General features: G+C 42.2%; 1 protein-coding gene across 1 annotated transcript; it reads right to left on the reverse strand.

The window, feature by feature from the left end:
• Window positions 1-4,295: 4,295 nt before the first annotated feature.
• On the reverse strand, window positions 4,296-6,956 carry LOC114261037 (serine/threonine-protein kinase STY17-like; the record flags this gene model as incomplete). The annotated part of the gene is made up of 5 exons (XM_082896885.1): window positions 4,296-4,385; window positions 4,607-4,741; window positions 4,859-4,912; window positions 5,877-5,972; window positions 6,903-6,956. Coding segments are annotated over 5 exons (429 nt in total), but the record flags the coding sequence as incomplete, so codon positions are not given.
• Window positions 6,957-13,382: the final 6,426 nt, after the last annotated feature.

Below are 13,382 nucleotides of genomic sequence, written 5' to 3' on the forward strand. Positions count from 1 at the left end.
TTGTGTCCTGCCGTTAAGTCTACCAGTTGGTCTATCCGTGGTATGGGAAAGCTGTCTTTTGGGCATGCCTTGTTGACTATTTTGTAGTCCACGCAGACACGCCATTTTCCATTCTTCTTTGGCACCACTACTGTATTGGATATCCACTTGGGATAGTGCACTTCTCTGATAGCTCCTGCCTCTAGAAGGTTTCTCACTTCTTCCGTCACTATCTCGACGTGGTGGAGTACTGATCTGCGAGTGCACTGTATGATTGGTCTTGCAGTTAGGTGGACATTCAATTGGTGACAGATGAAGTTTGGGTCAATGCCAGACATGTCATACGACGTCCAGGCAAACACTTCGATATTAGAGGTCAAGAATTCTATGATCTCTATTCTCTCGGTGCTGGACATAGATGAGCCAAGCAAAAAGAACTTTTCCGGGTCCTTTTCAACTATTCTTACCTGTACCAAGTCTTCCACTGCCTTCTGTTCAGCAGCTTTGCCAACATCTGCAAACAATTCATTGCTCTCAGGTTCTTCCACCATCTAAACAAACCCTTTGGCAGCTCGGCTGCCATTTACTGTGACGAAGCACTGCTTGGACATAATTTGGTCTCCAAAGACCTCTTCAATTACTCCGGCTTCATTGGGGAACCGCATTACTTGATGGTAGGTTGACGCTACCGATCGTATGGCATGCAGCCATGTCCTTCCCAAGATTATGTTGTAAGTGAAAGAGACTTTTAATATCCAGAATTCCACTTGTTTCGTCATGCTCCCTGCTCTGACTGGGAGGACAATCTTGCCAACTGGCCACTCTGGCATTGAGTTGAATCCGATCAGGGGAGATACGACAGGTGCCAAGTCTTTGTCTTCTAGTTTCAGTTGTTTAAAGGTTTTGTAATACATAATCTCACATGAGCTCCCTTGGTCAATCAAAATTCGCTTGACGTCGTAATCCTTGATGCGGAGAGTGACGACCAGTGCATCATTGTGAGGGCAATATATCCTTGCCAAGTCTCTGTCTGAAAAAGACATGACATTCGTGGCCTCTGTTCTCCCCTTTTTAATGGTAGGCTGCGCACTTAATACCTCCCTTAAGTGCTCAGCCTTCTTGATCATTCCCTTGAGCTCACATACTTGCTCAGGTTCGAATACTCCATGTATTACGTTTATCACACCTTGTGGTGGGGCGTCAATCGGCGTTCCGTCTGGGTGATCGTGGTTTTGGGGGCCTGGCTATGTCCCTCCTTCTATGTACTGGTCTAGGTGCCCAGCTGCCACTAACTCTTCCAGATGCTGTCTTAACGGCGTGCAATTCTCAGTGCGGTGCCCTTTTTTCCTTATGGAAGGTGCACCGGGATCTTTCGTCATAGTCCTTCTGTGCCTCTCCCAATTTAGCTAGTCATCTGACGAAAGGTTCATCGCGTATCTCACTGAGAATCCGATAGATCGGTTTTTTGAACACCGTAGTAATGGCAGTGCGGACTCTCAACCACCTTTTATCGTGGTCCTCTCTGTTGTCCTGCCTGCCTCGCCCGTTTCTGCTTGGACGTTCTACCGCGTTGACTTTTGCCGAAGTCTTTTTATCTGGTATTGCAGTTGTACCAAACTTCGTTTTAGCATGGACGCCATCCTCCTCCACCCGAATGTGCTGGTGTACCCTCTCCATTAAGGCTTCTATTGTGAGGGGGGGCGTCATGGTAATTGAGTCCCTCAGCCTGTTTCCGACTGGAAGACCCCTTTTGTATTGCGCGATGGCGAGATTTGTGGGGCAATCTCCTATCTGGTTGAAGGTCTTCCAATAACGACTGTTGTAGGATCTCAACGTCTCCTTGTCGCCCATGTCAATGGAGAGTAGCTGATCGATCTCTACTGGCGTCTTGGTGTTCGTTCTGAACCTTGTCACGAACGCCTCCGTTAATTGTGCCCAGGAGGCTATGCTGCCTTCTGGTAGCCTTTCGAACTAGGTTAAACCTAGGTTGCCAAGGCTGGATGGGAATAGGATGCATATCAAAGCCTCATTCCGCCGGTATACTGCCATGACCTGGTGAAAGTGGCTTGGGTGCATGTAAGGGTCTGTCTTCCCCTCGTAAGTCGTAAATTTAGGCTGGATGAAGCCTGAAGGTAAGGGTGCGTTCTCAATCGCTGGAATGAACGGCGAGCTATGTAGCTTTGCCAATGCTTTATCTGTTGGTTCGTAGGCAAGGTGCGGTATTGGTATTCCCACATCGACGCTTCCATGCATCTGAGGAGCCAACCACTGAAGGGCTGAAACTCTGTGCGGGTCGCGTGCCCTTGCATCCTCCTTCCATCGTGCCTTTTCTTCAAGCACAGTCCGTAAGTCGGACGATATAGGCAACTCCGTTTGCCTAGATGATGTCTGGTGCATATGTGAGGGCCGATAGGTGCTTCCCTCAGTGTAAGACCTCAATGATCTCGTTCTCTCAGACCTGGAGTAACGAGTTCTGGAAGTCCTTGATTGAGTGTCGCCTGTTCTGAGGTTCCTACTCTCTGTTTGTGATGACGTGGTATGCCTACCACGATCTTCTGAGTGGCGAAGAGGCGTATTGCTTTTGCACCCCTCTCCTGTTGCTACCCATTTCCCTTTTATCTGGCGCTTCATCAATGCCATGTCTGCTGCCATCTTCCTGATTAACTTGTCCTGCTCCTTTACCCGATCCTCTAAAACTTGAGGGTCGATCCTCCCCCTCTACCTATCAGGACTTGATGAGCGACGGAGGCTGTTACCCCGCCTCCCCCTTGCATTCCTTCGGGGATTCTGTCGCTGGGGCTCTAGATCTGCCATGGGAGGGATAGAAGGCAAACCTTCGCGCCTCCCACCTCCCTCTAGGGTTTGCCCGTCAATGACGGACTACGGCAAATCTTCATTGTGCGCCATTGCGTCTAATCTAGTGAGGAACACTTTGATCAAGAGGTTTTGTTCTTTCTGTGATTCCCACAGAAAGCGCCAATTGTACGAGCAAGAAATAATCTTCTCGTATAATCCTGTTGATCAAGTCTGCGCTCCTCCAAACGTCGTCGCTTTACTCCCTGAAAACACAAACGTGAGCTAGCCGACGGGTGTGTGCCGGATACCTCTCCGATGCCTAAGTTAGCAAAATAGACAAATAGACAAAAGTTCTGCGTATTCGAGAATCAAAGTTGTGTTACCTCTCCATAGGTGATGTTATAAGCTTTTATAGGTTCCGCATGGCATAATCCTAGTAGGACTCTTATTCTTCCATACAGAGTCCTCCTAGGAATCACACTCCTGAAAGATAGTGCTTATCCTTCAACACCCCCCTCACTGCTTAAACCAAGTGAGATGGTTTTACCCTAGTTGGATGACAGTACGACCGAGCTAACCCAGCTTAGATCTTCCCTTCAGTGCCTGTATCTTGGTTAGGCATACTCCAACCGGGCTGTTAACTTAAGACTAAGCTAATCAAGCTTGGTGCTCCAATGCGCAACGCCAAGCTAGCTCAGCTCTCGTTCAGTTGTACCTCGGTTGCCTGTTAAAAACTGGGCTAATCTACGACAAGCTACAACCGCGCTAACCAGAGCCAGGTTCACTATGAGAAGCCATCACACCTCGACTCCAAACGCTAAGACCGAGCTAACTCCACTCCGACCATGGTGTTTGTCATTCCATTTGGACCGTGCTAACACTACGGTTCACTTGCCAAGCCCTTTGCTACTGTGGCCCATAAAACGGCCCATTACTCAGCTCGGCCCAATGTACTTATAGATTACCCTCTCAATTGCCCCATAATTCTATCTGCGCAACATGATTGGGATTACTCTTCTTCTTGCCGAGCTAAAAAGTGGTCTTCAACCGGGCTAAATTCACACAGAGCTACTAATGTGCTGTAATATCATTTCTCTGTTATTTATGAAAAACGAACAAGTGCAAAATTAGATAAACCAAAGTCAAATTCAAAACAAACTATAAGAACCATTGGAGTAATAAATATATTACACCAGTAATCTCTATAATTTGTTTTAAATTTTACTTTAATCATTCTAACTTTGCACGTGATTTTTTTGCTCAAAATGTTAACGCCATAGGACATGAGAACTACATTATAACAAAATTAAAAGTGTAGAAATCAAATTATTCAAATTAAAACTATGATGATCAAAATAAAATTAGAAAAATTGCAATTCCAGTGTAGGTTTTCAAAAAATAAATAAAAAATTTAAATCAATGGTAAATTTTATAAACTTTAAGGATTAAAGTTATAAGCTTTTTCATAAATTTGTAAATATTTTGTGAAAACTCAATTGATTTGCCTAATAAAATTTTGCTCAAATTAAAGGAATTAGAGGACCAGTGATGTACTCTGAGAAGAATCCGCCTATTGATTTATCGTTGTGCCCCTCTCCATCATCTCCAACCTGTTTCAACAATTTCTAAGGTTTTAAATATCAACCATTACATATTGTCTTGCTGTATTGAGATTTTAGACTTTCGATATTATTATTTATTGATATATTAGGACTATATTATTTCATATTGGCCGATATACAACCGTGTTGCCAATACCGATTCATAACTTGATACCGTTATTTAAAACTATGGTTCAATGTACCAAACTTATCCCAGACAAGTGACCTACCTCCTTGCTAATCTGCTTCAGAATCTCTATAATTTCAGAGAAATTGGGTCTTCGAGTTGGATTTTGTTGCCAGCACTTTTCTAGCAGTTCTGCACGCTTTGGATGAGTGTGCTTCGGAATTGTAGGCCACAGACCATGATAACAAATTCAACAAAAGTGAGTTATCATTTCCTAAAAATCTCCACTACTGAATTTAGATATTTTTACTTAGAAAAAAAAAATAAGAAAAAAAGAAGAAGAAAAAACCAATATCTGTTGTACAACACCAACAGCTGCTTGCAACGGTGTCAAGTACGAGAATGGAAGCTGGCATATTGAGTCATATCATACAATGCAAAGATGGTTACTATGATGATGATGATACCAACAGAACTACAAATGAGAACAAAACACAGAAAGGCTTACTTCTCCTGTTAAAAGTTCCCATAGCACTATTCCGAAACTAAAATGTCAGCCTTGTGATCGTACGGTTTGTGTTCAATGACCTTCAATGCGTAAATACCATTTTATCGATAGAGTTTCTATCACAACAACGAAGGTGCTTTACAAACACACACAAATTCAAAAAACAAGCAAGCATCAGGTTTCTATATATCAAAGATATTATGGGGCCTTAGATTTTTACGAACAGATATTTTAAAGAGAATTATCCATTGTTGATATGGAATTTATTGATAACAATGAAAAAAACATTTTTATGACAAGACATGAATAAAGTACATACGACACCAAGACGATCACAGCAAATAGAAAATGGAGCTAACCATGACTAATGAGCCACAATAAATTCAATTTTGGGTACACTTACTCAACACCAAAACCATTTATTTACAAGTGTTAAAAATGCTGCAACAATGCTCTGGAACATAAAATATAAAGGTATCATATCATAATCCACTAAAAAAATTAAAAACAAAATGAAGCAGAAGAAAGAAGAAAAACAAAAAAAGAGGTTCCATTTCAACACAACTTTTAACGGGTCTGGACACCAAAAATACATGGTGAGACAATCACGGAACAACTTCAATATTGGCCAGCAAGAAAGTCGTATGCTTACGTAGCCAAGACCTTTTCATTTCTGCACAAGGCCATCAACAGTTCTCGGCACCAACAATGTATGGCAAGATACTAATGAATCATGATACAACTACAATTAGTAGCAACTTTTTAGCAAGGAACTTATAGTAACATAGCCAGAAAAAAAAAAAACAAAAAGGTTACGCATTGGAAGTGACAGAAGTCCATGCTCAATGTATGAAAACATGCTTACCTCAGGATCCATCAAACGGTATGTTCCAGTTTCTGCAGTCATCACTCCAGATTGAGCCTGCACTCTTGATACTCCAAAGTTAGCAACCTTAACAACCTATCCAAGAGAATAATAGAATTTTCACACAAGAAACAAAAGCACAAAGAAGGTAACAAAAATCAAATTTAAATAAAATTCAAGAGATTTGGCACAATGCTTCAGTAAAGAATTGGCCACTTTCAAATGATGTCCGCATGATTTTGACAATGAACTCACCAAAATATGCAAAACATATTTCTTGTGGCCACAACTCAGACAGATGCTACGAATTTTCACAACTGACATTATAATGTCTACATGTAACAAACAATCAACATTACTCAAAACACCAACCGGCCTTTGAATTTTAAGAATTGCCAAATATGAATGTATTCGCACCATTCAAAGGGCAGGTCATATGTATAGCAAAATCAACTGGTTTATTACTACTGTAATCACTATAGTATTGTGCTTTCTTTGAATTTACATATAAGACAGAAAAAGATGGAGCCAAACCTAAACACTGATCTCAACTCTAAAAGAAAAAACTTTTAGAATTATTGTAATGCCACAAAATATAAGCAAACTAGGAAGAATGATTTGAAAAGCAATACGATTGAAACTATAATATAAAAGCAAAAAAATCGGCATAAAATTCAAAAATGCTAGAATTATAATACATTTTAAAAGTAGAAAGGAGAAAAAAAATGCCAATATAATGATGAAATCACCGTGGACAGAAAGAAAAATATCTGTATGAATACAAAGTGAAAGTAAATAGACAAACATGAAACTTGTAAGAAGAAAAATTATCATACATGAGGTCTGACTAAATTTAAAACTGGAATTCACACAAGAGTAAAGACCATAAAAGAGAGAGAGAGAGAGAGAGAGAGAGAGAGAGAGAGAACAAATATAAAAGTTCACTTTCAAATGCGTATATAACATAAAATTGAAAGGACAATTAACAAAGGGATCAATCATATAAGACTTCCAAAAGCCTCTTACCTCATTCTCATCCATTAGTAGATTGGCGGTCTTCAGGTCTTTGTGGATAATATTATTTTGTTGTGTGGTCAGAAATCAACACTCACAATTTGGCGCCGTCTGTGGAAACGTAAGGAGGATAGATGACCAACGACGGATAGAAATAGAAGATTGGGGATGACATCCCTAGTAGAAGTAGTAAACATGTTGATCCTAACATGGAGGAGGAAAAACCCTAATGAAGGACCACAGGATCAGAATCCTAGGGAGAAGGACGTCGACCAAGAGGGGGACCCACCGAAGAAAGCAGGCCGAGACGAGTACTACAACGAAAGCGGCCTCCAGGTATGGAAAGATAGATGCATAAGGAGGGATGGCGAGATGAAGGGAATGGAAAACAAGTTGGTAAACCTATAAACAGTTGTCAACTTCATGATGCAGAACAACGTCATGCAACTACCGTTTCTATTGAAGGACATGTCGATTCCAGCGGCCAAGAACGATGCCCAGAAAAGGGGTAGAAAGCAGTCCCAACAGTCCCTCAGCATGACAAGGTGAAGGAACGCTCACATCGGCCTTCATGGGACACCGGGCGAGTAGAGTTAATGAGAGGGGACTCTTAGAGGAAGTCTCGTACCAAATGAACTTATGTTAAGGAACATTAGCATATTCAAGAGAATGAACTTTGTTTTGACACGGTGAATGAAGAGAAATCCAAGATGACTCATAACGACACTAGGAGCAGTGCACCAAAAAGATTGAAATCTGTTGACAACCAAGCTCCTGGTTAGACTAAAGAGGATTTGAGGGACTACCTCCAGAGGAAGCGACAGAATGTTGAGGTCACATCTTTGGTCAAGCTGAGAACGCCATTCTCAGTGGAGTTGGATAAGTTTAAAGCCTCAAAAAGGTTCCATATGCTGAAGTTCCAGATATATGATGCTAAGTCCAATCCAAATTTTTACGTCGGCTTATATTTGAATTCAATGGAATTGTATACCGGGAACGAACCATTGCTCTGCAAGGTGTTCGCCTTATCCTTTAGGGAAATCGCATCAAATTGGTCTCACAAGTTGTAGAAAGGAACTGTGAAGAGTTGAAAAGGCATGGCCGAGATGTTTGTAGCCAGGTTTGTTACAAATAAATTGCAGCATTGAGGGTAGACTCCCTAATGGCTCTGAAAATTGGCGAGGGTGAAAGCCTCAGGGCGTATGCCAAAAGATATTATGAGGTGTTCAACCGAATACTAAGATATAACCAGGAGTTGGCGGTCGTGTCTTTTAAGAATGGCTTGGAGGATGATTGCACGTTTCAGAAGTCATTGGCAAAGACTTTCCCAAAGAGTATGGAGGAGCTCATGACAAGGATCGAGAAATATGCCAGAGCAGAAGAGGATACGCTAAGAACGAAGGCGCCGAAACAAGAAAAGAACCGAAGCGAGACTGAGGTAATACAAGTTTTGATAGATAGAAAACAGGGTTAAGAGTTGCACAAGCAGTCACCACAGTGTTCAGGGTCCCAGTTTATAAAGTTCTAGAAAGAATCACGAAGTAGCCGTATTATAGAACGTCGAAGAAGATTCCTGGCGAATTTATGGAAAAAAGTCTTGGGAAGTACTGTGCTTACCATAATGAGGATGGGTACTTGACTCAAGGGTGCAGAGCCTTGAAAACGCATTTGGAGGACCTGGTCAGACAGGGTCACTTGAGGGACCTAGTAGATGAGGCCAAAACGAGAGAAGAACAGGCGAGACTGCCCCAGGCACTGGCAGCGCCACCTCCACAACCACAGCAAGCAGATGGACCTCGGGTGATCAATGTGATTCACTCGAGGGCCAATGAGAACGAGATGCGTAGGGAGACTCAGAGGGTGAAACACTTACAGCATGTGTATCAGGTCCAGTAAAAGAGGCCTAGAACAGACGAGTGTCAGGGACCAATGATGTCCTTTACTGAAGTAGACCTAGATATGGTGCAACATCCACACAACGATGCTCTAATAGTAACCATCAAAATTGGAGAATGCCAGGTAAGGCACATTCTGTTTGACCAAGGCAGTTCTTGTGACATCATGTATGTCAGATGTTACAAGGAGCTCAGCCTTCACCGAGATGATTTGGAGTAGTCCAACAGGTCAATGGTCGAGTTCAATGGAACATTGATATGGCCCCTAGGAGCAATAAATTTGGAGGTGCAGACAGTCACCAAGAAAGTAAGCACAAAGTTCACAATAATTGGCACCCCCTCCCCTTACAATGCTATCTTGGGGAGGCCATGGTTGCACGCAATGAGAGCTGTTTCAATATTGCACCAGCTGTTGTGGTTTCCAATGTAACATGGAATTGAGGAGGTTAGAGGAGATCAGGTGCAAGCAAAAAATTGCTCCATAGCAACAATGAAATCCACTTGTAACATGCGAAAGGCAAAATAGTAGAAATTGAAGATGTGGACATGGAGATCCTGGATGACGTCGGCAAATAGTCGACTGACAAAAGTGAGGAAGCCTTGAAGAAAATTTTAGTCCAACAAGGGGATGCAGAGCACTTCTTCCTTCTCGGCTCAGGCTTGGCTGAGGAGGAGGAAAGGGAATTAGAAGCATTCTTATGAGCAAACATAGAGGTGTTTGCCTAGACGCCCTACGAGATGCCTGGCGGATCAATGCCATAGATTAAATGTGAATAGGTTGGCTAAACCTATCATTCAACGGGCAAAGAGGCCGACGTTGGTTCATATGGAGGCAGTAAAGGATGAAGTGGACAAGTTGTTGGAAGCTAAGGCAATTCGAGAGGTGAACTATCCGACCTAGCTGTCCAACACAGTAATTATGAAAAAGAAGAATGGGAAGTGAAGAGTCTATGTAAACTTCACCAGTCTGAATAAGGCTTGTCCCAAAGACAGTTTCCCATTGCCCAAGATTGATAAGTTAGTAGATACCACTTCAGGGCATGGAAGGATGAGCTTCCTGGATGCTTATAGAGGATACCACCAGATAGCGATGTACCCTCTTGACGAGGAGAAGACTACATTTATCACCCCAAAAGTGTTGTACTGCTACAGAGTTATGCCTTTGAGGCTGAAAAATACAGGAGCAACTTACCAGAGATTGCTAACCAAGATGTTCAGACATCTGTTTGGCAAAACAATAGAAGTATACATTGATGACATGGTCGTGAAGACCAAAGAACCTGAGAATCACCTCGCCGACTCGAAGGGAGTTTTTGATATCCTGAGAACATATCGGCTCCGACTAAATGCTTTAAAATGCGCATTTGGAGTCGGGTTTGGTAAATTCCTGGGATACTTGATTACCAGAAGAGGCATCGAAGCAAGCCCGGATCAAATCAAGGCCATCCTTGACTTGAAAAGCCCGACATCGGCAAAACAAGTACAGATGTTGACTGGAAGGGCCGCAACCCTAAACAGGTTTATAAGCAGAAGTTTAGATAAGTGTAAACCATTTTTTAGTTTGTTAAAGAAGGCCACAGATTTTTTGTGGACAGAGGAATGCGAAGTTGCCTTGGCTGACTTGAAAAAGTACCTAATAATAGCTCCAGTTCTGTCAAATCCAGTACTTGGAGAGGAACTATTCTTACACTTGGCCGTTTCAGAGCACGCAGTGAGTGCAGTGATAATCAGAGAAGAGAATGGAGAACAAAGGGCAATATACTATGTGAGTAAAACCCTAGCAAATGCAGAGACTAGGCACTTATCCCTGGAAAAGTTAACACTAGCCCTGGTGATGGCTTCGAAAAAATTGAATCACTACTTCCAAGCCTACAAGATTGTGGTGTTGACTGAGCATCCTTTGAAGTCCCTGCTGCAGCAAGGAGATCTGACAGGCAGGGTAGCCAGATGGACAGTAGTGTTGGGCCAATATGACTTAGAGTTTAGGCCCAGAACAGTAATTAAAGGCCAGGTTCTGCTGCAGCAAAGAGATCTGGCAGGCAGGGTAGCCAGATGGACAGTAGTGTTGGGCTAATATGACTTAGAGTTTAGGCCCAGAACGGTAATTAAAGGCCAAGTTCTGGTCGACTTTATTGCCGAGTTCACACCTGGTGCCATCCCATGTCGGGTTCCGGTGAGCCGCGGCTTAGGGTGTCCAGGGGAACAAGAAAAAACCCAGTTGGGAATGAAAAACCCCACAACAGCAGAACAGAAGAAGGCAGAGAAACCAAAATCCTGCGACATCTACATTGGCGACTCCTTTCGCCTGTTTGTTGATGGAAGTTCAAAACATCAAAAAGCGGGGACAGGAGTAATGCTAGTATCGCCAGATGGGCGAATGTTAGAACAGTCTATTCGTTTGGGATTTAAGGCCTCAAACAATGAAGCAGAATATGAGGCACTGATCGCAGGGTTGAAGTTAGCAGCAGCAATGGAAGTCGACAAGGTGGTAGTCTTTTATGACTCCCAACTTATTGTGAACCAGGCAATAGGTCCAAGTGTGGAACCACTAATCACAGAGTATGAAACAATGTGTGTGGAGATGGGTTTAAGTTGGATGGATGCAATAGCGATGTTTCTTAGGGACGACAAGCTGCCGGATGATCGCAAAGAGGCGCATAAGACCAGACTGAAATTGGCAAGGTTTAGCCTAACAGCAGAAGAACATGTCTATAGAAAGTCTTTTACCAGTCCCCTTTTGAGATGCGTGTATCCCTCCCAGGTTGAAGACTTCTTGTATGAAATACATGAAGGGGTATATGGAAGCCATGCTGAGGGCAGATCACTTGCCCATAGGGCCATCACTCAGGGGTACTGGTAGCCTTACATGCAGAAGGATGCTGAATCCTACGTTAGAAAATGAAGTGTCAAAGGTTTGCACCTTTGATACATCAACCAGCAGCGGATTTGAACCTAGTAACCGACCCTTGGCCATTTGCCCAGTGGGGCATGGACCTAGTTAGACAACTGCCCCAGGCAACAGGGCAAAGGAAGTTTCTGTTGGTAACAACTGATTACTTCACAAAGTGGGTAGAAGCTGAATCCCTTGCGAAAATTCAAGATACTGATGTGAAGAACTTCATATGGAAGAATATCATCACTAGGTTTGGGATCCCAAGGGCAATAATAGCAGACAATAGCACACAGTTTGACAGTAAGCTAATCAAAAGCTTCTGTGCAAAATACAAAATCAAGAACTACTACTCTACTCCAATTTTCCCTCAGAGCAATGGTCAGACAGAAGTATCCAATAAGACTATCTTGGATGGGATCAAAAAGAGACTGGAAGCAGCAAAGGGAAAATGGGTGGAGGAGTTGCCCAATATACTCTGGGCATATTGGACTATGCTGAGAAGATCAACTAGGGAGCCTCCATTTGTTATAACTGATGGCACTGAAGCAGTTATCCCACTAGAAGTCGGCATTCCAGGGATCAGAACCCAAGGAGTGGAAAATGGGACCAATGAGGCATTCTTGGCCCGAGATCTGGACCGTCTGGAGGAGAGAAGAGATAGAGCAACAATTCGGCTAGCAATAGTAGCTTGCTAGGGCTTAAAACAAGAAGGTCAACCCAAGAGAATTCAAAGTTGGGGACCTTGTGCTGAGGAAAGTAGTCTGAAACAAGAAGGGTCCTAGGGAGGGCAAGCTTGGCCCAAATTAGGAGGGGCCTTATGGAATCATCTCGGTCGCCAGCAATGGGGCATATCGGCTTGAAGACAGTGATGGCAAAAAGTTGCCAAGGCCCTGGAACATTTGCAACTTGAAGTTTTTCTATTGTTAGATTGTTTTTCAAAGTTTATGTCATTAATTGAAGTAATAATAAAATTTTAGTTTGATTTTTATGAATTTGAAATTTGTGTGATAGGACTGACTAGTCCTATGGCGATGTTTCTGAATGAAACATGATGAATAACTTAGACTTATTATATGGCAGAGTTGAATTATACTTTCATATAATAGAGTTGAACTAAGTTGGTGATATTTTTGAATGAAACATGACGAATAATTTAGACTTATTATATGGCAGAGTTGAATTAGACTTGCATATAACAGAGTTGGACTAAGTTGAATTAACCTAGACTTGCTATGTCGGCAGAGTCAAACTCAAAACAGAACTAAGTTCATTTCAGTTAGATTAACAGAGAAACCAAGGTTAAAACACCTCGGCTAGTCTTTGTTTAGAGTTGACTTTGGCGAGAGACCATAGACACATACTTAATATGAACTTAAGTGGAATTTAGGTTCACATTAGGGGGCAAGGAGCTGGAATGATGAATAAACTTAAGAGTTTGACATTTGTTGAAATTTCGAAAAAAATTACAAGTTAGAATTGGCTTAACACTTGTTAAAATTTCAGAAAAATTTACAAGTCGAAATTAGTCGAGGTAATAATGAAAGAAGTATCTGAGGTATTTTACCCCGAGGTGAATGCACAATTAAGGTGTACTTTGAAGAAATGGAAAATTATTCTAAGTATGGGAGCATGTTAAGTTGTAAAGACAGATAAAGTATACGTTCAACATTTAAAAAGAAAATAAAAGACTTGCATTAAGAAAGA

Source organism: Camellia sinensis, chromosome 12 (assembly GCF_055761805.1).
Source record: "Camellia sinensis isolate YWXY chromosome 12, ASM5576180v1, whole genome shotgun sequence".
In the NCBI taxonomy this organism is placed as follows: Eukaryota; Viridiplantae; Streptophyta; class Magnoliopsida; order Ericales; family Theaceae; genus Camellia; species Camellia sinensis.